This window comes from Girardinichthys multiradiatus, chromosome 4 (assembly GCF_021462225.1).
Source record: "Girardinichthys multiradiatus isolate DD_20200921_A chromosome 4, DD_fGirMul_XY1, whole genome shotgun sequence".
NCBI lineage: Eukaryota > Metazoa > Chordata > Actinopteri > Cyprinodontiformes > Goodeidae > Girardinichthys > Girardinichthys multiradiatus.
Genome location: NC_061797.1, coordinates 22,425,825 through 22,450,540, shown reverse-complemented (window position 1 = coordinate 22,450,540; position 24,716 = coordinate 22,425,825). Strand labels below are relative to the sequence as shown.

The window sequence follows — 24,716 nt, the reverse complement described above, 5'->3', positions numbered from 1 at the left end:
GCTGTGGTTCTTTATTCCCACCTTTTATTCGGATTAGTACATCAACATCTTTTCTCTCTACTGTTTTGGCCAATGGCAGGTGATTGACATCAAAGAGAAGTTAAAGGAGTCAAAGAGGTTCTGGTCCAAATTACCAGATGACATCTGTGCCGAAGGCAAACTGACAGAATCTGACGAGGAGCAGTGCTGGAACAGTCATACAAAGGGCAGGTAAGGAGTCGACAGCTCCAACAAAAATCTCCCCCACTCTTCTGTTATCACATTGTGCCTGCCAGGAATTAAAATAACCACATTCTTTTCAAAGATTGGCAGTTTCTCTGAAACTACAATGATTAGCACTGATATAGAGAACTTGGGCATAATCTCTGAGGCTCTAATACTCGAAGGATTGTGGAGCTTCAAAAACCTCTTGTCACCAGAGCAGCTTGTAAAGTAACCCTGGGACTGACAGTTGTCTAGTCAGAATGTAGCTCTTTCTGACAGTGAACCGGAGATGCTGGCAGGGAACATGCATCACTCCATCGCTTCGATCCGTTCCAAGTAGCAAAATCACCAGATGGTGCAAAAAAAAGATATATGGTGGCGCCAGTGATATATTAAAGACTGCTCCAAATCTGGTAGTTAAATTGATAATGAAACACCAACCAGGCCATCAGGAATTCTTTATGAAATAGTTCCCCTGTTCTCTAAAAACCGACCAATGACCACATGTATACAAGCAATAAAATGACTGATTTAATAGGAAATTATGGGGAAGAAATAACACATACAGCATAATTAGCAAGTGTAAAAACATTAATAAGTAGTGTGATGGTATGTGATGGTGTTGGTGTCATTCATGAGAAACGTTGCTTCAGGACATGGATGACTTGCCACTGTTGACAGAACCGTGAATTCTGCTCTCTTCCAGAAAAACAAATATATCCGGGCATGAGTTTATGAGCTTAAACTCATAAATTAAGCAAACCAAAGATCTGAAGCCCACCAGCAGGTCCCCCATCAAATGGGTCAAAAACAGAATGTAGGTTTTCAAGTGACCTAATCAAAGTCTGAACATAAATCCTATTCAGATGCTGTGATATGATAACAAATCACTCACTTAAACCCTCATTCAGCATGAATAGCAAGTGTAAAATACATTAAGATTGCAGCAGCCACTCCCTCAATGTGAACAAAATTTTCTTATGTAAAATAAGGAAACATTATTTTTAGTTCATCGATTTTTGAAAGGAAAACATTTGGTGGACTTCAAGCATGTTAAAGGCTCCCTTTTGTGAAGTGCATCCAACATGACCAGTTATGTACACAAGCTTTTTCTGAGTTAACCCTATGCAGTTAAAAAGAATAGCTCTTATAACTCTGTCTAATTTTAGTCAGTCTTTTTGAAGGCTTACTAACCAGTCAACCATAAACACATTTATTGGTGCCTTTACCCTTTAGGTACTTCTTTTCATGATGAAACTATTTTAGATTCTAACGCGAAGGAATGTGTTAAATTGAGAGATACATTTTAATTGCGACTGTGTGACTCATTTTTTAATTAGGTTCTGGTTCTCTGCTTTTCCCATTTAAACTGCTAATATTGCATCTCAGGGCGGGAGAAATATCAGCCTGTTAAAACTTTTCCTAAAGAAGGCTCTGGAAAGCTGAAAAAAATAGGGAGCTTATTTGACAACATACATTGAAGGTGAGATGTGATTCAATTCAAGCTGTGTGAGCAGGCAGGTAAGCACACAAAGAAGTTGTTCCAGAGTATCTAGGGCACAGACAAAGCAGCAAGGTAAGTAAAAAACCTCACAGAAAACAAAAAGAAAACCTTTTTCAGAAGATCGAGACACAAGTAAGATTTGCACTGTGTGTTGCGCCTGACAGGGAATAACATTATGGCAAAGATTGGAGAAAAAGCAGGCAACAAAAAATGTTTCAGCTCATGCAAGCAACTGCACCAAAGGGATCCAAGAATCCAGGCCTGCCACTCTATAAAAATCATTTTCAATAAAAAGGTATTAGTTGTGGTAGGACAACTGACTGCATATATAGTGCATTGCATTGATATGTATATCAGAAGTCATTAAAGGTATCTGTAGATAGGAAAGTTAAATTCTCTCACCTATTTGATCAACAGGAACATCTGGTTTTGCCTCTCCGCCAGAACATGGTTATGTGTATAGGTCCAGATTTTTTTGCGCAGGGAGTGATTTGGAGTCATAAAGAGGCCTCAAAAGATTTCCACTACACCCTACATTAATGAGATCAGCTAATCTTCATAGAAATATTATGAAATACATCAAATGATGGCTCAGGGACTGATGTTCTTGTAAAAGTAATTATTTTAGAGATTTAAATAATAAAGTTATGGTGTTTTTGTTCGAAGACAATTTAAAACAATCCCTCTAGGATTTTGTGTCATTAATCAATTCATTTTAAATATAGAAACTGTACCTAAATACAATTTTAGACTTTTAACAATAAAAAATCTATAAGACGTTTAAACACTGTTAATGCATACAATCTGACTTTGTGACTCACATTTGTTTTTCTTACCTTTGTTTTGTTTGATGTTTTCCTTTTCTGTCACTCTCTTCCTTCTGTTCATGAAGTGATTTGTTTGTGCAAGACATGTTTGCATCTTCAATTCTGTTCATTTTGAATGGAGCGCAGGGGGAAGGGGAAAGGACAGCGAGATTGCTTCACTATTAGCGAGTGTGGCTCAGTAGGAAGAGTAGTCATCTTGCAATCAGAAGGTTGTGGTTTTGATTCCTGCTTTCTCCTGCCATATGTCGATGTGCCCCTGGGCAAGGCACTTAATCTCAAGTTGCCTACTGATCTGCGTATCGGTGTATGAATGTGTGAGCGTTAATGAGTGTGATTGGGTGAACGTGGCTCTAGTGTAAAGCGCTTTGAGTGGTCTGTATGACTGGAAAGGCGCTAGATAAGTTCAGTCCATTTACCATTAGCATGCAAACCCTTCCTGTTCAATGTGTCAAGTATAAACTTAAGCTTATGAGTGCAGTTACAGCTACTATGTTTCTGCTCTCCTCCAAAGGGAAGTAAACATGGACGTCTATGGCAGCAATATTCATTTACAGTTTACAATTACACCTTACTATGAGGTTTGGGTGACTCTACAGGTCCTTCTCAAAATAGCATATTGTGATAAAGTTAATTATTTTCCATAATGTCATGATGAAAATTTAACATACATATATTTTAGATTCATTGCACACTAACTGAAATATTTCAGGTCTTTTATTGTCTTAATACGGATGATTGTGGCATACAGCTCATGAAAACCCAAAATTCCTATCTCACAAAATTAGCATATTTCATCCGACCAAAAAAAGAAAAGTGTTTTAAATACAAAAAACGTCAACCTTCAAATAATCATGTACAGTTATGCACTCAATACTTGGTCGGGAATCCTTTGGCAGAAATGACTGCTTCAATGCGGCATGGCATGGAGGCAATCAGCCTGTGGCACTGCTGAGGTCTTATGGAGGCCCAGGATGCTTCGATAGCGGCCTTTAACTCATCCAGAGTGTTGGGTCTTGAGTCTCTCAACGTTCTCTTCACAATATCCCACAGATTCTCTATGGGGTTCAGGTCAGGAGAGTTGGCAGGCCAATTGAGCACAGTGATACCATGGTCAGTAAACCATTTACCAGTGGTTTTGGCACTGTGAGCAGGTGCCAGGTCGTGCTGAAAAATGAAATCTTCATCTCCATAAAGCTTTTCAGCAGATGGAAGCATGAAGTGCTCCAAAATCTCCTGATAGTTAGCTGCATTGACCCTGCCCTTGATAAAACACAGTGGACCAACACCAGCAGCTGACACGGCACCCCAGACCATCACTGACTGTGGGTACTGGACACTGGACTTCTGGCATTTTGGCATTTCCTTCTCCACAGTCTTCCTCCAGACTCTGGCACCATGATTTCTGAATGACATGCAGAATTTGCTTTCATCCGAAAAAAGTACTTTGGACCACTGAGCAACAGTCCAGTGCTGCTTCTCTGTAGCCCAGGACTTGTGAATGCGGCACCTGTAGCCCATTTCCTGCACACGCCTGTGCACGGTGGCTCTGGATGTTTCTACTCCAGACTCAGTCCACTGCTTCCGCAGGTCCCCCAAGGTCTGGAATCGGCCCTTCTCCACAATCTTCCTCAGGGTCCGGTCACCTCTTCTCGTTGTGCAGCGTTTTCTGCCACACTTTTTCCTTCCCACAGACTTCCCACTGAGGTGCCTTGATACAGCACTCTGGGAACAGCCTATTCGTTCAGAAATTTCTTTCTGTGTCTTACCCTCTTGCTTGAGGGTGTCAATAGTGGCCTTCTGGACAGCAGTCAGGTCGGCAGTCTTACCCATGATTGGGGTTTTGAGTGATGAACCAGGCTGGGAGTTTTAAAGGCCCCAGGAATCTTTTGCAGGTGTTTAGAGTTAACTCGTTGATTCAGATGATTAGATTCATAGCTCGTTTAGAGACCCTTTTAATGATATGGTAATTTTGTGAGATAGGAATTTTGGGTTTTCATGAGCTGTATGCCAAAATCATCCGTATTAAGACAATAAAAGACCTGAAATATTTCAGTTAGTGTGCAATGAATCTAAAATATATGAATGTTAAATTTTCATCATTACATTATGGAAAATAATGAACTTTATCACAATATGCTAATATTTTGAGAAGGACCTGTATATAAGTTATAAAGTGATGTTGCTGTGACAAAAACCCCAGTTATGCTTTAGTGCTGAAAATCATGGCTTTTGCAGGAGCCTATCCACCCCCCTGCACCATTAGTCCAGCTTCTTTTGAATCTGTTCAAGGTACATATTTCTACAAAGTTTGGAATGACAGTAATTTGCTTTTAAATCATAGTTTCTATAAAACAATCTGATTATACGCAGTTGGTATGATTTCACTGCTTTAATTTGCAGTCTGAAACTTCACTGTTGCGATGGGTCCCTAAATTACAGGAGCACTCCAGCAGCAGGACACACTCAGCATAATCTACACAAACGCTCCGCACAAGTAGATAAAAAGGTTTCCAGGGAATTAAGTTCCAGGAAACAAGCATTTCAGAACCTATAGCCAAAGCACACTGAGAAACTACTGTTAGCACTTGTTAAAGAATCATTGGAAACTAAATATACCAGAGGCTCAGGTCACCCAAAGACAGCTACTACATAATGGCAATATGAACTTCAAGAATATTCCCAGTTAACCTCTTGAGAGCAGAAATAATTAGGGGCACATAAGCCATCTTTGGGCCAAAATATTTGAGTTGGGTTTGGTCTGTTTTCCTTGTGTTTTTCTACATAGTTCAAAGAAACACGTCTAATGACTTGGTCAGTCTGGGATCACCAGTTCATAGTGGTTAATTTTTTTCTATCCTAAATCCACACCGAGAGTCCTGATCTCCTGAGTGTTCACCACACTGCTTCAGACCTGGTGGAGAAGTATTAAACACCTGATTGCATCCCAGCCCCTAACAGGAAGATCCAAGACTCTCTTTAGCTCATTAGTAAAACCAACAGAAGACCACTGTTCAATGCCCTGATGGGTAACCAAAGTCTCAGCCCAGGCCCTCCAACTTGATAAACTAACAAAGTATACAAAGCAAAGGGGGTAGGGTTCTGAAAAAACAACAGGTAATATTTGATAAAGAAAAGCCCTGATTTACCTAAGTCACCAAAAAAGGAATGAGGATCAGGAAAGCAAGTTTTTCTTACCAGAGTTAAAAGCTCTCATAAAGGGTGAATAAACCTTTGAGTGGACTGTGGGCTTAATGTAATTAGTGCTTGGACATTTTCTGCTTATTGAGATAATTGGGTTTTCATGATACTTGGATTGGAGATATTGGTCTTACTGTCCTTGCTGAATACTTGATTTGTGTTTGCACGCTGAACCAATCCAGAAGCGGTATCTGTGTCCAATTCCACTAAGTCTGTCATCATTCCTGGACCTTTCTGTCATAAAGGTATCGTCCGCTAAACTAAAAAACAAGACTATGATTGACTTAAGACATTTAAGGTGTTTGCTTAGTTAAAATACAGATTAAAGGCCAAGAGATGAGTCGAGTGATTTGAAAAGTGTGTGTGGAGAAATGGAAACAACATCCAGTCAGAAAACCCCACCAGGGATTCAGGTTGATTAATAACCGGAGCGGCAGCAAAGGATCAGGAGTACAGAGGGAGCAGTTGTGTTAGTAAAACTTAGACAACTAAAACTCATCAGAGAACAAAAACTAAACTGATGTTATCCTTCACCTATGGCAAGAGTTTGCTCATAAATAGAAGTGGGTGCAATTGATTTACTTCTGTTGAGTCTGAAGGATGCAAACAAATTATTTTTACCACATAACAAACGTCCTACAAAGGCAGGAAATAAGACCAGTGTCAACAATCTGCCTTGCTTTCCAAGTAAAGAAAGGCGTTACAATTCAATAACAACATTCAAGTTATGCTTTTCTTGTGTGTTTAATCAGTGCATATTTTTCTAGGATGTTGTTCTAGTTTAAGTAATGTGGACACAGATCTTGTCTTGGTGATGAAGAGCCTTGCCAGCCAGTAAAATTGACTCCATATTCCTGCAGCACCCTTCAGAAAATGACTCTGAGGACACAGCCAATAGCCTTCTCCTGATTTTCTAAAGCCAGTTTAAACCACATGTAAAACAAAAGCCTTTTACTTTTCTAAAAAATAAATTTTTACTTTTATAACTTATTGCTGGTGTTGAAGTGAGACACAACACAATCAAATGAAAAATGTGCAAATACATAAAAACAATGTAAAACAAGAGTACTAATAGGCTTTGACAACTGCTGATCAGTGTCATTTTCTAATTGAATAACAGTGATGCAACCTTTAACAAATACAGTTAAAACCAGAGGTTTACTTAAATAAACATCTACCTGTCTTACAACAAATCAGACCGAACATTTCTTGTTTAAGTTAGTTAGGATTAACAAAATTATTTAGATATTTCCTTAATATTTGGTAGACTTGCCTGTTTACTGTAAAAAGGTGAAATGGTGATACTGAGTTGGGTTTGTGGGCTGCCTTCTTTTCATTGCTATAGCCTAACCCTGACCCTTACCCTAAACCTAACCTCAACTCAATTCATATCTCAATCCTAAACCTAACCATTAACCCACATAAGCCATTTTTCCTTGTGTGGACAGAGCAAAATTTCCACACAGTGTTGGTGTTCCATCACAGATTAATCCACAAAAAGTTAGACAGACATGCACGCGCACACACACACACACACACACAAACACATTTACAGCTCTGCTCAGAAATGTTCTACCGTACCGAGAACCAGGCTTTGTAAAGGCCTCCCCAAAAAGTTGACTTTGTTGTCATTAAGCCATTTAAGGGCAACATTTTCCTGCATGATTAGTTCCATTGTCCATGCAAAAGACCCATTTGTGCCCAAGCTTAAACTTCTTGGCAGATGTGTACAGATTTTGTTTCAATACTACCACATAATGTTATTTCCTTGACATGCACCAGTCCTTCCTGCAGCTTACCACCCACACAACATAATGATAATGATGATAATTCCAAGGCTGTTTATTCTTGTGTATAATTGTTTGAACAGATCAACATGTCACCTTTAGGCATCTGAAATGTTTACCCAAGGATGAACCAGACTTTTTGAAGTCCATAATTCTTTTCCTGATATCTTGACTTTTTTTTTATTTTCTATGAGGTTACACATGGAGGCAGCGTGTCTCAAAAATCTCACAGAGCCATGGCACCATTTTCTGAGCTTTTCCACATTGTTTAAATCAGAGTATTTGAAGAAATCATAACAAAATTATCAAAACATTCTCTTGTTCATTATTCTGGCATTAAGCAAACAGAAATAATTATGAGAATCCTAACACTAATTTGAGTACATTCATGAATAAACTGTCTTTTATACAGTGTGTGTAAATATGTGCTTTCAACTTTGTTGCATTATTCCTTCACATCTTTGCTGAAAATGTTGCAAATTTACCTATTTTAAAACAGCTTACATTTAAATTTTAAATAAAATGTTTGGCTGGAATGTTTGTGAGTTTTTTTGTTCTGTTTCCAGATATTTCCCTGAAGTTGTAAAGGAGGGTCTCACCAACCAGGTGAACAATCCAGAAGTGGTTTTAGATATCACCCGACCAGACACACTGATTCGGCAGCAGATCATGGCTCTACGAGTTATGACCAACAAGCTGAAGAACGCCTACAATGGAAACGACATCTACTTCCAGGACTCCAGTAAGTCCTCAAATATCTCTGTAATGTTTTTTATATGTAGCTTGGAAACAAATAGAAAAACCTTGTTCCATTTCCTTCTCACACTGCACATTAGTTTTGATTTGAACCACATGACAAAAAACACTCTAAGAGATACACAAACTACAGAAACAGCATCTCAATTGTCATTCATGTTGGAACTTGTCACCAACGGCAGAGGATGTTCAGAGCATCACTGAGGCAAGACAGACATTATTAGGAGAATAAATAGCTCCAGGTGTGGAGAAACAACAAATGATAGGCAGCCAGGCCTAGGTTTATGAAGATATACATCTCAAATGCTGTCGTGACAGAAACAATCATGTTTGATTCTGTGGATCTGCTAGAGCTGACAAGATGGGAAAAATACTCTGAGCCTCAAACAAAATGTGAGTCTGTATGACTATGTATGTATGTATGTCATGTGTTGAACTGGTTTTTAAAACACTGTGATGCAGATGCAAATACTGACGAATAATGTCTAGCCAGGCCAACCCCCAGTACTGGGGGCAGAATTTAACTTTTGTTTTCTTCTACTTTCTTTACTGCAAGTTCCATTAGATATGTGGTATCCTCAGAAATAATAGAATATTGGCTAAAAGATGATATAAACCATTTCTACAAACACCAAAAACAGTTAAAATTAAGGGCAGTTGAATCAGAAAATAAACAAACTCCACAAAATGACGTTACCGCAAAACTCTGTCTCAGCTGTTCACCGCACGGCCTCTACACACACAACCAGCATGTCTGCTGTAAGCAGAAGGCTCACAGATTCCAAACAAATACATTTTGGCACAATCTATCTAGGTTTTACTCAACCAGCAGCAAAGGAAGACCAGAATTAGCACTCACATTTGAAATATATAATTATTAAGTATTTCAATTCTCATGAAAATTCAGTTAGACTTGCCATTGTTATTTTGAGCTCAAACTTCACAAAACCCCTTTGGACTTAAGTGGTTAATAAACCCCTTACTGCAGGCTAATTGTAAACAATGTCAGTTAATACATTTTTGAACATTAGCTTCCTTTAAAGATTCTTTCCATGAAGAGAAGAACATCAACATTCCCAGCTTCTTGTAAAAAGATAAAACAAACCTTTTTTGGAGATTTGGTATCTTTTGTTTAGATTAGTTTTGAGAAATGTCTAACTGTTCAAGAAAAGCCAAATTCCACAGCAATTTATTTCTTACAGGGAATGAGAAGACTGGACTGTGACTTAAACTTAGCCTGCAAATCTAAAATTCTGCTTGAATTAGATGATCTAAAACTTAGGAGGGACCCTACACAAAGTCCTACTCCTAAGTTTGTTTGTGTTTTTGACTATGTTGTGACTTCAGAAATCCAAAGATATGTCTATGTTTTAACAAAAGAAAAAGCTGAATTTTCATAATATATCACATTAAGGTTGAATTTACATGCAGGAGAGTAGTGAAATATAGAAGCCTTAATTAAATATTGTTTTTCCTTGATGGCATCATTATATTCAATTCAATTCAAAAATACTTTATTAATCCCAAAGGGAAATTAAATGTTGTTATAGCTCATATTATGTAGGTTTCTTCAAAGAGCCGTTGTAGATGCTGATGGCTGTGGGCAGGAAGGATCTCCTGTAGCGCTCCGTCTTACAGCAGATCTGAAAAAGCCTCTGACTGAAGACACTGTTGTTGTACAACAGTCTCATGAAGAGGATGCTCAGAGTTCTCCATAATGTTCTTCATTTTATGAAGAATCCGTCTTTCCACAATGATCTCCAGAGGTTCCAGAGGAGTCCCCAGAACAGAGCCAGCCTTTTCTGATGCTGCTTCCCCAGGAGATGATGGTAGAAGAGATCACACTTTCCACAACAGACTTATAGAAGATATGCAGCATCTTGCTGCAAACACCAAAGGATCTAAGCTTCCTCAAGAAGTACAGTCTGCTCTGTCCCTTCTTGTAGATGGCTTCACAGTTGCATCTCCACTCTAGTCTGTTGTCCAGGTGAACACCGAGGTATTTATACTCCTCCACCACCTCCACTTCTTCTCCCATGATAGAAATAGTGTTTGACTTATTCCTGTTTCTCTTAAAATCTACAATCATCTCTTTTGTTTTAGTCACGTTCAACATGAGATGATTGTTTCCACACCATGCCACAAAGCGGTCCACCACCATCCTGTACTCAGCTTCTTGTCCATCTCTGATCTACCCCACGACTGCAGAATCATCCGAGTATTTCTGCAGATGACAGGAGTCTGTCTTGTACTGGAAGTCTGAGGTGTACAGAGTGAAAAGGAATGGTGAGAGTACAGTCCCCTGTGATGCTCCTGTGCTGCTGACTACCTGGTTAGACTCACAACCCTTCAGTCTCACAAACTGTGGTCTGTTTATCAGGTAGTCTTTAATCCAGGAGATTGTTGAGGCCTCCACCTGAGTCTTCTGTAGTTTCTGACAAAGCAAATCAGGTTGGATTGTATTAAATGCACTGGAGAAATCAAAGAACATGATCCTCACAGTGCTGCTGGCTTTGTCCAGATGACAGTGGGTTTGTTGAAGCAGGTGTATGATGGCATCTTCAACTCCAACTCCACAGCGATAAGCAAACTGAAGGGGGTCCTGATGGTTTACTGTTTGCTTACTCAGGTGGGCCAACAGGAGTCTCTCTAGGACCTTCATGATGTGAGATGTCAAGGCAACAGGTCTATAGTCATTGAGGACTGATGGGTGAGTTTTCTTTGGTACTGGAACAACATAGGAGGTCTTCCACAACACCGGAACCTTCTTCTGGGCCAGGCTAAGGTTGAAGAGGTGCTGCAGAATCCCACAGAGCTGCTCTGCACAGGCCTTCAGGACTTTAGGGCTGACATGATCTGGACCTGCAGCCTTATTCCTATTCAGTCTCTCCAGTTGTCTCTTCACCTGACTTCTTGAGACACACAGGTGGGAGGGGGAAGCAAAGGAAGCATCAGCATCTTCTGATATGGTTGATGGCAAACATGTAGAAGGGTCTAGGGCTGAGGTGGAAGATACAAAATGTGAGGTGTTACTGGACAGCTGTGGGTCCTGTGGGTCAAAGGAGGGTGGGATGTCTGTTTGGCTGTGAGCAGGAGAGGAGGATGCTGAGCTTCTTTCTGAACTGAACCTATTGAAGAATGTGTTCAGTTCATTGGTTCTGTCCAGACGTCCATCGGTCTGATCATCCTTCTGCTTGAAGCCTGTGATCTTCTTCATCCCTGTCCACACATCTCTGATATTGTTTTGCTGGAGCTTGCTCTCCATCTTCTTCTTGTACACCTCCTTGCTGTCTCTTATCTTGACTTTAAGTTGCTTCTGTAAACTCCTCAATAATTCTCTGTCTCCCTCTCTGAAGGCTCTTTTTTTCTTGTTAAGCAGGTCCTTCAGGTCACTGGTGATCCAAGGTTTGTTATTGGGGAAGCATCTCACGGTTCTGGTGGGGATGATGTTATCCACACAGAAGTTTATATAGTCGGTTACACACTCAGTCATGGCATTGATGTCCTCTCCATGTGGCTGGCACAGTGCGTCCCAGTCTGTAGCCTCAAAGCAACCTTGCAGAGCTTCTTCAGCTTCCTGTGACCATTTTCTCACAGTCCTCTTTATTACAGGTTGCCTCTGAACAAGGGGCTTGCATTTCGAGCAGAGAAAAACAAGATTGTGATCTGATTTGCCTAGCGGAGGTCTTGCTGTAGAGATGTATGAGTCCTTGACATTTGCATAAAACAAATCCAATGTTTTGTTTTCTGTGGTAGAGCAGCTGACAAACTGTTGAAATGTTGGAAGTGTAGCAGAGAGTGAAGCATGGTTAAAATCACCAGAAATTGCCACAAAAGCATTGGGGTTTTGTGTCTGTAGCTTAGCAACAACTGAGCTGATGGCATCACATGCAGTGTCGGCAACAGCGGAAGGTGGAACGTAAACTGTTGCCAAAATAACACTGGTGAACTCTCTGGGTAAATAATATGGACGAAAACTTACTGCCCACAGTTCAATATCTGGACTGCAGAGTTGACACTTCACAGTAACATGTCCTGGATGACACCATCTGTTGTTCACAAATACTGCCAGTCCACCTCCTTTACATTTGCCGCTCCTCTTTAAGTCTCTGTCTGCTCGTATGGTTAAAAAGCCCGGCAGAGAGACGCTGGAGTCGGGGATATGATCCTGCAGCCATGTCTCAGTAAAACACATGATACTGCATGCCCGGTACTCTGGCTGGGTCCTTTGTAGGGCTTGGAGTTCATCCAACTTGTTTCCCAACGATCTCACATTGCCCATCATAATCGACGGAAGAGATGGTTTGAACTTCCTCCTTCTCTCTCTTCTCTTAGCTCCTGCTCTGCATCCACGGCGTCTCCTTTTCAACTCATCAGGGATTTGGGGTTGTAGTTGAAGTATTATTTGAGCTTTTGAGATATTAATCAGCTGCTCCCGGTTGTAAGAAACAACCCCGTTGCCATGGCAATGCATCATAACAAATGTCCAAAAATAGAAAGTATCAAGAAAAATCCTCCAAGCTGCACAGCATCCGACACCGGAGTGGACAGTAGTCCAAAAAAAATCAACTGTATCCACCACAAGAGGAATAGTTCCCAAAAAAGAATAAATCAGAATCAAAAGTAACCGAGCTACTCCAACCTGCTGCCACCTTGAGCGGCGCAATTCTAGAAATAATATATATATAATATATAAGAGCACATTCTCCACAGAGACAGGTTTTCTGCAGTGTTTGCTTTTAAGAAGTTCATCCCACAAACTGTTTCTGTGATTATTAAGTAAAGAAAGAAATCAGATGCAGTGAATCCAGCTAAAGTAAAAAAAAAATGAAGTCAAATGCACATGTAGGCAAAGAATGGAGCAATAAAAAAATCTATAAATCTCTGTGGAGAGATAAGTAACTAGCACTGCATATGTTTGTACATTGTTTTCACCCCGTGCATAGGGCTCTGCCTATGAACAATCAGCTTGTATTAAAATCCATCAATGTTGGTAAATATGTTGGTTGCACACTTTAAAATCTAATTTTTGCTTGTCTTCTTTTTCACCATAAATGAATTCAAGTCACCTCTGTAAATTATTTGCCTGTGAAAACACTGTTGGTATCTCAGCTTTTCAGACAAGGCAACAGAAAAAATAACTTCTTGGAGAACAAGGACTATCAAATTAGATTTATTTTGTGGCTGCCGTTTTGTAATTCACTTAAATTCTTTACACTATTTTCTGTTTTTCTACTTTTGTTGTCAACATATATGCAAACTTAAGGTTAGTTAAAAACTATTTTTATACAACAATAAAATGTACTGTTTAATTTGAGTCAAAAACAAGAAACAGTTTGGGCAGTGTTCTTAAACTTTAGGAAAAGGAATATCACTGACTAGAATACTCAGTCACATGAAAATGAAAGACTATTGGTCAGGGAAATAATTCATTGTTTTCAAGCTGTGATCTGCCAGTGGTAATGTCAGCCGATTCTGATTATAAGAAGTGTCATATTTAAGAAGACATAAAAACAGCATTGAAAATATTGTTATCTGGCTCTACTGTTATGGGCGGTCATTAATTATTTACATTAGGAACAGAGATGGTCTCATGCCACTATGGGAGAAAGAAGTTGTTGTAAAATAGTTTTACTAGTTTAAATTAAAGATTGAATGATTTTGGAGTTGATATTTTAAAACTGTTGCACAGGTTATTGCACAACAGCAGTGTATATACCATATAGGTATAGTCTTAAGCAGGGGTCCCCAACTAAATTAGCAGGAGGTCCACTTCCTCCATCAGTCACTTGGGAATCACAACACTTTGGGGTCCAAACATTTTGAATGAACTGACAAAAATATTTTCCTTCATTTGTATTTAACATTTATTAACACTAGAGTTTTGTTTTTTAACTACTAATCAATTATTTAAATGCCCATGAAATCATCTGCTGAAAAGAAAAGTGCAATCCAATTTAAGTACCATTATTAAACGCAGTTTGAATGGCTCAGTCTAGTTGGGTCTGTACATCTTAGTAGGACAGTTCTGCTCCTCTTGTTGTGCTTGTGGTAGGCATGGCAATTTGCTTAACCTTTTCCTTAAGTTGTCCTTCCTTTCCATCTAAAAGTGTTTCTGCCACAGCTTCCATGCTCTTTTTGATCATTTCCCAGTCAGTGAAAGGGTTTTTGTGTTTTCCTAAAATCCACTGTACTCACAGTGAACACTCGTATGCTCGCTGTTGTGCCGTAAGAGACTGTGTTATCAGCCGTGTAGCTCGCTCATTTATTCTCCTTGTCCTACCGTCAGACCCAGGCTGATAGCTTTCCTTGAAGTTCCTATGTTTGGTTTTAAAATGTCTCTTTAGATTTCCATTCTTTATAAGTCCAACTGATTAAAAATATGTCAGGCAGACTGGCCTTACACCCTACAGAAGTTAAATGGAAAGCGTATGCTTCTCTCCATTCATCTTTGAAAGTGTGATTTTCATAGTCCACTTTATGTATTTTTGACAAAGCCATCTTCTTCTACTCACTCATCTGTGCACCACCAAGTCATTGTACTGTCAGCAAGCCTGAGCTCCCAAGCTAGTAACCTAGCAACCCATGTTCAGGGACCCCGCATATCTTCTTCTTTGTTATTTTCTGGCAGTTGGCATTCACCAATGTGGCGCATTACTGCCACCAGCTGGCTTGGAGTGTGGATCAGAATATCGCTGAGCCACATAGTTGCCCATCGCGCATATGCAAAAGTCAGATGCAGCAGCCGGTAGGAATAAAATGTCTATATCTACATAGTAAATGAGAAAATGCTTTGCAGACCAGACAAAACGCTCTCTGGGTCCAGATTTGGACCAGAGTTTGAGGACCCCTGATCTAGAGAATGTAGATCCTTCCCCTAACTCTGTGTCTTCCTAAAGGGTGCTAACACTTCCAAATACAGCATTTTTTTGACAGACTTAAAGTGCCTAAACAGCAGAACAACTTTGCTGTCATCTGTTCAGGTTTCCTGTTATGTGATGACAATCTCACTCTCCTGCAGTCTGGTTTTTGAATTTAGGAAAATCCAGTCTCCATTTAGGGGCTAACATGCTATAAATCATCTGAGTCCGTTTCTTGGTGTGTCTTTAATGGAAAATCATCATTACAACTTTTGAGGGTCTTGCAGCAAGAAGGTCCTGTGTTCGACTCCCGGCCGGGGGTCTTTCTGCATGGAGTTTGCATGTTCTCGCCGTGCATGCGTGGGTTCTCACTGGGTACTCCGGCTTCCTCCCACAGTCCAAAGACATGCCTGTTAGGTTAATTGGTCTCTCTAAATTGCCCTTAGGTGTATGAATGAGTGTGTGCATGGTTGTTTGTGTGTTGCCCTGCAATGGACTGGCGACCTGTCCAGGGTGTACCCCGCCTCACGCCCATAGGCTGCTGGAGATAGGCACCAGCTTCTCTGCGACCCACTATGGAAGAAGCGGTAGAAAATGACTGACTGACTGACTGACAACGTTTGAGTTTGTGACCACATTATTTTCCTTGTAAAAGGTTATAAATGAAACAACTACAGTTAATGACTGTTTGTTTTTTTTGATTGATGATTGTTTTTATGTTTACATTTAAATGAGTGTAATTTTTTTGCTGCAGGTGACGAGGGCAGTAGCTCTGGAAGTGGCAGCGGCTGTTCTGACGGCTGCACAACAGAGTTTGTTTTTGTGGGAACGGACGCTCCCGTGATTGGAGCTGACAGAAGCGATGAACGGGCTGCAGCTGCTGCAGCTGGCCAGTCACTCTCCTGTGGACCCTCCGCCATGCTGGTGATGGCTGCCCTTACACTCCCACTCTGGGCAGTACAGACTCAATGGAGATAATACAGTGTGGCCTTCATTGACTCTTCTACTGTTAAGTAACAGTATGTTTTACAGCAAATTATACTGCTGTTCCCTCACTGGACATGTAGAACCTCCCGAAAACATGTCAAGAATGGCTGACAGTATGATGTGGTAGGGTTGGAAGTGAGTGTAGTGCTGAATCCTGCTTGTCCCCCAAAGAATGCTCGGTGCCATCAGTGAACCAGGTTTTACCATCTCTGGAAAAATGAAAATGTGGTGTTTTCTCATCCTTCTAAAGTGAACTTTGAAAAACATGCTTCTCTTTTAGGAAACAAAACTATCTTAAGTGGTTCTATCAGTAATTTTTCGGATAAAGGGAAAAAATGTGTTTCTTTTCCTTTGTGTGATGAAGTGAAAAGAAGACCACACTGTTTTTATGTTATTAGTTCTCTTTCCTTCTGACAAAGGCACAAACATTTTCTGTGTGCATGCATGGGTGTGATGTTAACAGACAAAACATTGTTTCCTTCTTCTTTTCTTTATTTATTCTGATTTTATTTTATGTTTCAAAGCTCTATAGTTTTAGATTTTTTTTGCACAGGACCATCCAGCCCGAAAGGTTCACTTGGTTTCCTCTTTGGTCGTATCATTGTGGCTTGAGGAAGAAGCTGGTCTTACAGTCACTTTCTTGTTGCACATTTGATTATCTATCTACAAAAGTGCTGCATTGTTGCACCTAGGGTACTACTTTGCACAGATTGTTTTGTTGGCCTGTTTATAAAGCTGCAAGAGACACCCATCATATAGTTATAAAAAAGATTTATATTTTCAGATTGTTTAAACTGATTGTATTATTCTTTAAGGGGTTACAGTATGTAGTTAACATAATTGTACTGTTGTGTAATCTTACTGGTTTAGGTTAAAAGTACATCTTTAAACAGATCATCATTATATCATACTCTTTTTATTTCAATTTTATGTTACAACAATGTTTCAGCAACAATATCAAGCCATTATACTATAAATGCCTGCTAAAATTATTAAGCTACCTGAATTAATCTCTTTTATTTGGGCCATTAATATCCACTTTTGGGGGGGGGTTTAACCCTTAGAGAAGAGTAAAGATAAATATAGCAACAAAGCTTAATTTTTTTCCCCTGGATTCCTATAGTTATATGATCATGCACAATGCCAAATTTTGCATGTTTTACCTTGACCAGCAAGAGTAAACCAACCATCCCTTCAACCTTGCAGTTTTTTGCAAGTGATCATGTACTTTAACATGGCTGTTCAATGTCACCTCTAAAAGAAGGTGACTGTCAAGGTTAGGGGGCTCTGAGAACTCAAAGAGCTGGGGTTACTATTCATACCCATCAGTCTGTCTCCTACAGGCTTCGACCTTTAACAGGCTGTGAAGGCTTAGTGTGCAGAGCAAATAACCTGTGCTCCAGAAATGCAGTGTCTGAGACCCCCGGTCATACAGAAAAGGTTAGCCTTAGAAAGTGTTGACGGCCAGCTGATGAAATTAACAATGGAAGAACTGTTTAAAAATGTTTCACAAATGATGTAAAATGTCATGCTTTTCTCTCACACAAGTTTCTGCACAATCTAAAACCAGCCAGGTCATGAACACTTAAACTGTTTCCACATTACAAATGTCCCTTATCACAGCAGGGACCTCTCCAAATGCATCACTGTAACAAATTAACAGCTGCTTTGAGCATCTCACAGAGGTCATGTTTATCCCTCAGCATATGAAGACAAGCATGGGACAAACAAGTTTTTCCCTACACCGAAGGCAGCACGGGGTGAGAATGAAGAAAAGGCATCAATCCCAAAGTTTACGCCAGCATCACGACTGATTTCACACAGAGCACCAGAGGGAAAATCTGTCCTCAGTGTGCTCGTGTGACTCACAACCGAGGCCCCAAGTGCCAAAGGAAGCTCCCACTACACAACAGTTGACTTCTATAACCTCACTCCTCACAGAAATGTATTTAGGAGAAGGTGGCATGATTTAAGCACCGATGCGTAAACCTTAATTGTGAAATGCAACAGGGCAAGGCCTGAGGAAAGACGTTGCAGTGATTAACATAAGGTCCTCCCCAATGTCTAACTGTCCACAAGAAAATCAGTGCAAGGACAGTTAGAAATCCTACTCCTAACTGTTACTGAATGTTTTTTTATAAATTGGCAAAAAGTAACCTGGTGAATTGGCAAAAAATCTAAATTGTTAGAAAAAATAGAAATGTGAGATATTAAGTAAAGATGGAAACGCAATGAAAAATAAAGGTTTTTACACATATACCCAACAGCCTGCTCTCTTTTGCAGACAGTGTGAAGATAGATTGTATTTTGTATCTTTAGATCTATGTCATTTGTTAATATACATGCACCTTCCTGCATTTCAGGCTTGCAACACATTCCAAAACGTTGGAGTAATTTAGGTAGTTGATGGACTAGTTTTTTAATTTTGTTTTGAGCAAGGATGCACCCAGCTTTAGTGTTATAATGCAGGCAAAAAATGTCATCCCACAGACATTTAATATGCGATTATAAGCTTTACAGTTTTATAAAATGAAAACAAAGCTACAAATAGTATATGACGCAATGGTAATGCCATTAGGAAAAGGTGGGCAGCTGCACTTCCAATATCTCAGGTTTCCATGGCTAAGACAAGTACAAAATTGCTTTGCTTTAAGTGCAAAGTCACATCCTACAGACATGACAAAAAGGCTTGGCTGCAGAACAATACGGAGTGGTATTAGTTCGGTAGTCGCTAACCTGTCCCAGACAGGGAATGTGATGAGATTTTATTGATAGAAGCAGCAAAGTAATACCTGATATGCTATTTGTAGGAATAAGATGACAAAATCCTCATCTGTTGGAATGTATTATAAAGCTTGAAATGCAGAATGAATTTCACTGTATTAACAAATAAAGGAAAGCATACCACCATACCATTTTACATTCCTAACTTTTAACAAAGAGAAAAATGTGACACAAACAACTCCCATAAATAGAAACTATATATTTATTTAGTTTAAAGATTTTAACTTGGCTCGAAGTCCGAAATAAAATGGACAAAAGTTAATATGACTCCATGCAGTGTTTTGTGGACATCTTTTGATTCCAAAAACCAGTAGGGAGATCTGATTTTGTATGACAGAAACTATGCACACTGGATAGCAAAAAGCTTATCAGTCACAAGGTATGCCCAACTAGTGGGTATGTGTTTTATCATTTATTTTAGTTTCCACAGAGTTCTGTAAGTTACAAAATTATAAAAATGCTGCGTTAAAGAAAACCGGAAACCCAGAACTGAGACTCTAAAGCCTTATTACTGAGAAAACCAACGATTTAAGCGGTAAAATCCTTTCTTTTAATTTTTAATACACTCACTACAGCAAGCCATTACACGAGGTGCAGGTTTATTAAAGGTTAAAGGTTGTTTCACTTTGTAAATCTGCAGGCCACATTGCTCTTTTTTAGTCTGACAAATATTGTTTCGTGTTTTGATGATTTCTATTTGGAAATTCTAATACTGACACATAGCAGTGTTGCAAAAGAAAAGCAATTTTTTTGCACATTTTTAATAAAGTTTCTGAAAATGTCACTGCTTTTGGACAGCCAGTGACTATAATTTTTGTTGTTTGTGAATTGGACACACTGTAGTAACGCAGTAGTAATTTGCAGCTTTTAGAGATGAAGAGCAGTGGCAGTCTTAAATATTTTCCAACCAGTAGATTAATGTCTTAATTTAAGAATCAGATAGGACTAAAAAGATGAGAAGCATGGGGTCGAGGTGCATCTACATCTGCTCCACCTATGTTATTGGAGCATGAGGAAGAGGAGGCCACCTTCAGCTCCAGGTCTTGTTAATCCTGTACAGCCTCTGCAGGGTCAGCGAATCCAGTTTGATTGACTGAACATTTCATGGAAATTTCAGTGACGAGTGCAGGGGTGACTTGACAAGCCCCTTTCAATGTCAGGGCCTGGAAGCTTTACACGTAAACACAGCTGTCCCAAAATCTAAAATAGCTTATATGCAGAAAAAAAAAAAGTTGGTGGAAGTTGCACTCCACTTTGTTCCGGAGAATAGTCCCACCACCCATCTGAAACTCTTCATAGGAAACAATTCTATCTGATGGTGTTTAATGTGGTCAAAGTGATAAGAAACATGCATCGGAAAGTCTTGGGGACATGTTAATTATTGAGTCCGCTGTGATGTGCAATACTGACTTTTTTGACTTGGATATAAGGGGGTCAATTTTTGTATTTTGTGAAAGATCTAATAAAAGGCCAGGATTGTTTTATTAGGCTGTTTGGCTAATATTGTGCAAAATAATAATTATTATTTTGTTTCATCATTGCAGCCAATTTGTATTAAATTTAAATACAAAAATATGAAATTTCCCATCCCTTTTGGAACTTTAAGTTTAGAAGTGTTCCCTAAAGTTAGATTCAAGCATACAGGAACAGCAGTGGGGTCAGATGACTCTACTTAGAATATTTTGATGGCTTGTCAAATCAAACAAACATTGATCTGTTTAATTTACAAGGTAATATAATCTATCTGAAAAACAAACTTAGTTTTAGGGTATTAAAAACAGCTGAGGCAAGTATCTCTGAGTCGGGCCCCTGAAGTGACAAAGGACAATCACTGAAGTCTTGATAATGAGGCAGAAAGGCAGCAGATTGGCATCAGATACTAGCATTGTTTTAGCCTCATTGGTGAGCCTTAACAAGCATGCTTTCTCTCAGCGCAGAAACACTGTAAGCATCTGCAGCAAAGGTTAAAAGCACTTAAGAGAGTCTCTGCTAGAGCTGTGATTGCATCAGAGCTGTGGATGAGTGAGAATAATGCAGGGGCTTCACTCTTGTTGCTGAAAACACAGCTGTGAATGTGAAATGAGATAAGAATTTCTCAAGAGTCTGGTCCTTGTATCTGAGAAAACTGGTCTTTTCCCACAATTATAAAATAAATGGTTGCTATTACCTTGCTATTACCTTGTTTATTTCTATCATTCCTGGCAAGCCATAAGGCTATTCTAGTCAGAAATAAAAAGTTTGAGGTGTTGCAGTGATGAACTTAATTTACCCATGAGCCATAAATAAATCATTATTATTCTTCTGAGTTAGTTGAACATTTGAAGAAAAAAAAACTAAAACAAAACGAAAACTGTGATTGACAGTTTCTCATTTATTTTTTACTAAATGTTTAGGACACCATTTGTTATGCAAGGTCTTTTCATTTTGGCGTGAATCATTTGCTACACTTTTGCTAAATATATGCTGTGAGTGTGGTATTGTTGTGACTTGCAAAATTTAATGACTAAGGAGCACATTACAATTTGTTGGAGCTGTTTGGTGCACGCTGTTTAAAGTGTTTTGGGGGAACTGAAGTCGATGGTTATACAAGCAGACATGCCTTACCATTTTTTAAAATACTAAAATGGATTGCTTATTTGGCTTTTGTTACACATTCTTGTATACAGAAAATATTACTATCGTAATAATAAACATTTTATTAAAAAAAAACTACATTTTCCATGCCTTTTTACTGTGTTGTTCATCAGAATTGAATAGTTTGTGTTATTGTTTTATTTGAATATTTGCAAATTAGCAACAGTATACCATAAAACTGTACACATTATAGATTGGTTTACATATTCAAAGGAGTAGGGGGAAGTATAAATATATTTAATCCTTCTCCTCCATGGATCACCGTTATCACGCCTTTATGTTCTAATTTTTATAGCTCATTGATTAATGTTAGCATGCTACATTATATATACAAAGAATATTTAGAAATGTGTCAATCTTATACATTTCGTATGACACGTACAATAGCTACTGCAGCAATAACAATGCTTCCTTGTATTATAATCAAATTGATTATCTAAGAAACAATGATAATACTTTTACTACCTATACTAATAGTACTAATAAAATAAGGACAAGTATTACATATTTTATCCCATTATGACCACATTCTTGTATAATTTGATTTGAACTGTTGTATGTTTGGATATTGATTTAGTTCAACATTCAGACCGTTTCATAGTTTTACTCCATTTATTTAAACACAAAAACGTTTTCTGCTTGGTTCTAATACAGTACATGCTAGAAACTGATATTTACCCCTTAACTCAAAAGCCCTGAAATTGTTGGTTCATGAAAATACTAATTATTTTATGGTACTAAAGGTGCATGCTGCCACGGAGCTGAGTTGAGCTGGGGGACCATTGAGAACAAGACCCTTCTATTTTCAGAGAGGACTGATTTTCAGAGTCTTGTTGTGTTCCTTCTATTTTATTATTGCCATCATGTTCTACTTGATTGTGCAAAGCTGTGTAAGCTTCAGGTTTTTCTCTGATTGCACTTGGATGTGTGCTCAGCATACATTTTCTTCAGAAGCATTTCCCTTCGTACAGTCGATCCAAAGTGGGGAACCCCAGACATTCAGAAGCATGTGCCTTAAGAGACCAGTACAGCCTGACCATCTCAGATTACCCTTTGGTAGACAGAATTGCTAGTGCTGAACCCAACAACTTCTAAATTCGAGAAAGACGTAGGTGGGAAAGGCCTGAAAGAAATACAAGCTATTTCTTTGAAAGTTAGCTAGAATGGCACACTTTGTAGTTCTGGTGCTAAAAGCTGACAGATCAAGACTGGTTCATAATCTTGGTTTCCCCTCCTATTTACTTACTAATTTAAAGTAGGGAATATAATTTAGAATTAGAAAGTAAATCCCCTGTATGTAGGCCTTTGAGGGAATGATAAACTCATAATACATTTTCTTTTATTCTGTTGGTACTAGGGGCCTTTATTTTGTAAGTTGACTGACAGGAAATGGGGTGGAGAGAGGGGAAGACATGCAGCAAAGGTCAACGGGCTGTGACTCCTCTGTCAAGGACTGCAGCCTCCGTGCACGGTTTGCACGCTTTATCCCAGCGCCTCTGCCACACTCCCACTCATAATATATTTCAAAGTTTTAAACAGCTTAGATAATGATTTAATTATTCAGTTCGAAGTCATGAGGAAATGTTCCCTGTATCTGTAGTAGTTTGTAGAGTAAAGGTTAAGTCAGTTTCCTTAGATAGAAAAACTTTTTATCCAATTTGAATAAATAACTAACTCTGACTGCACTGTTCAATGGTTAGAATTAATTGGAATGTATGTACCTGACTTTTGTGAAGTGCCTTGAGACAACATGTGTTGTGAATTGGCGCTATATAAATAAACTGAATTCAATTGAATTGAATTGAAGTCTTGATTACAATGATTGCGATATCATCGATTCTTCTCATAATCGTTTATTACTGGTAGGATAAAAGTGCAATTAGGGTTTTATCTTGTCACACTGCATACTGTTAAAAGACATGCATGTATTTAGTGCTGATGCAAAAGAGGGAGCAGGATTTCTTCCTGTTACAAAAGACTGTTTTGAATGACAATGAAATGCTGACAAACTGATTTGTAGTTTCAACGTATCATGACTGTGCCTGTCATAACTACACTTATTTCAAGATATCCGGCTGCAAGGTGTCATGCTTCCACAATGGCATGAAGAGACACCTGAAAAATCCACAATATGCTGTAATGACAAGTGACATAACTTGGCATGTTCTTCATATGCTTTTCAAGAAAACAGACTGACCCATCTGCCATGGTCCCTGGCACTGAGAAATCTATTTCTGCCTGATTTAGTATGCACTAACTCATACAGACAGGTGGGGTGTCTTGGCTAGTCTAGCCGAGTTTAAATATGACTTAAATCAGAAACTGAAATAAAAACGACACATTAGAAGATGTTTCTAATCGAAAGGTTACACAAAATTGTGTGCTTCTACATGACATCATTGCCGTTGGATGTGAATAAAGGACATTTTATAGTATACAACGACCCATTTTCTCTTAAAAAGACTACCCTGCAAGGTCACATAGAGGTCAAAGGCAGCAATCCTCAGAATTCTTTTTTAAACCCAAGAGCTACCTTGCAAATTCTTTAGAACTCTGCATATTGAATGTTAGACTGAACAATTAGCTTATCTGCAAGGGCTGCTAGGGGCAAGCCCTGTTTTCCTCCGAGAAATAAAGAAGGCAGCTCATCTTACTTTTAAAATGTGGCTTCTATGCAAACCATAACACATATGAAATGATATTCTTTGGAGAGAAGATACAAACGTGACCAAGTTTAAACACAATTCACAGCAATGCATTGTGAGAAACCTAAACACATTTCAGCAACTTACAAAAAAAAAGTGAATGATATATTTTAGAACTGGTAACATCAGTGTTAACCAAAAATGTAATGTAAATGCAGTGGAAAAAAGGCATTTGGGTTGTTTTGACAGAAAATAAAATTAGGTCCTATGAGATTACCCCAAAATACTAAATCACTGGGGCATTTAGAGCATTTAGAAGTCCTAGGAGGGTATATGGCACAGTAAAACTGAACCTTTTTACATGTTGTAATAATATTCCAGCAGCATTTTGCTACTATCCTAAAGTACACATGAGGTTTAATGACACTGTGAAACTGTGACTGCGAAGAAATTTGAAGTACATATTCACAGTGTTACCATGTTGTCATAAATAAAAATTACACTCATTTTATTGTAGCACTATATTATTT

General features: G+C 38.8%; 1 protein-coding gene across 3 annotated transcripts in view; it reads left to right on the top strand.

Annotated features, from left to right (window-relative positions):
- gpc6a (glypican 6a) overlaps nucleotides 1-21,616 on the top strand; it is a 225,220-nt gene extending 203,604 nt beyond the window's left edge. For all 3 annotated transcript variants that reach the window (XM_047363179.1, XM_047363178.1, XM_047363177.1), the window contains 3 exons: nucleotides 80-210; nucleotides 8,087-8,262; nucleotides 15,891-21,616. In XM_047363179.1, the coding sequence (XP_047219135.1) occupies nucleotides 80-210; nucleotides 8,087-8,262; nucleotides 15,891-16,114 (531 nt within the window). In that variant the 3' untranslated portion in view covers nucleotides 16,115-21,616. The remainder of the gene's footprint in view (nucleotides 1-79; nucleotides 211-8,086; nucleotides 8,263-15,890) is intronic.
- The last annotated feature ends 3,100 nt before the right edge of the window (nucleotides 21,617-24,716 follow it).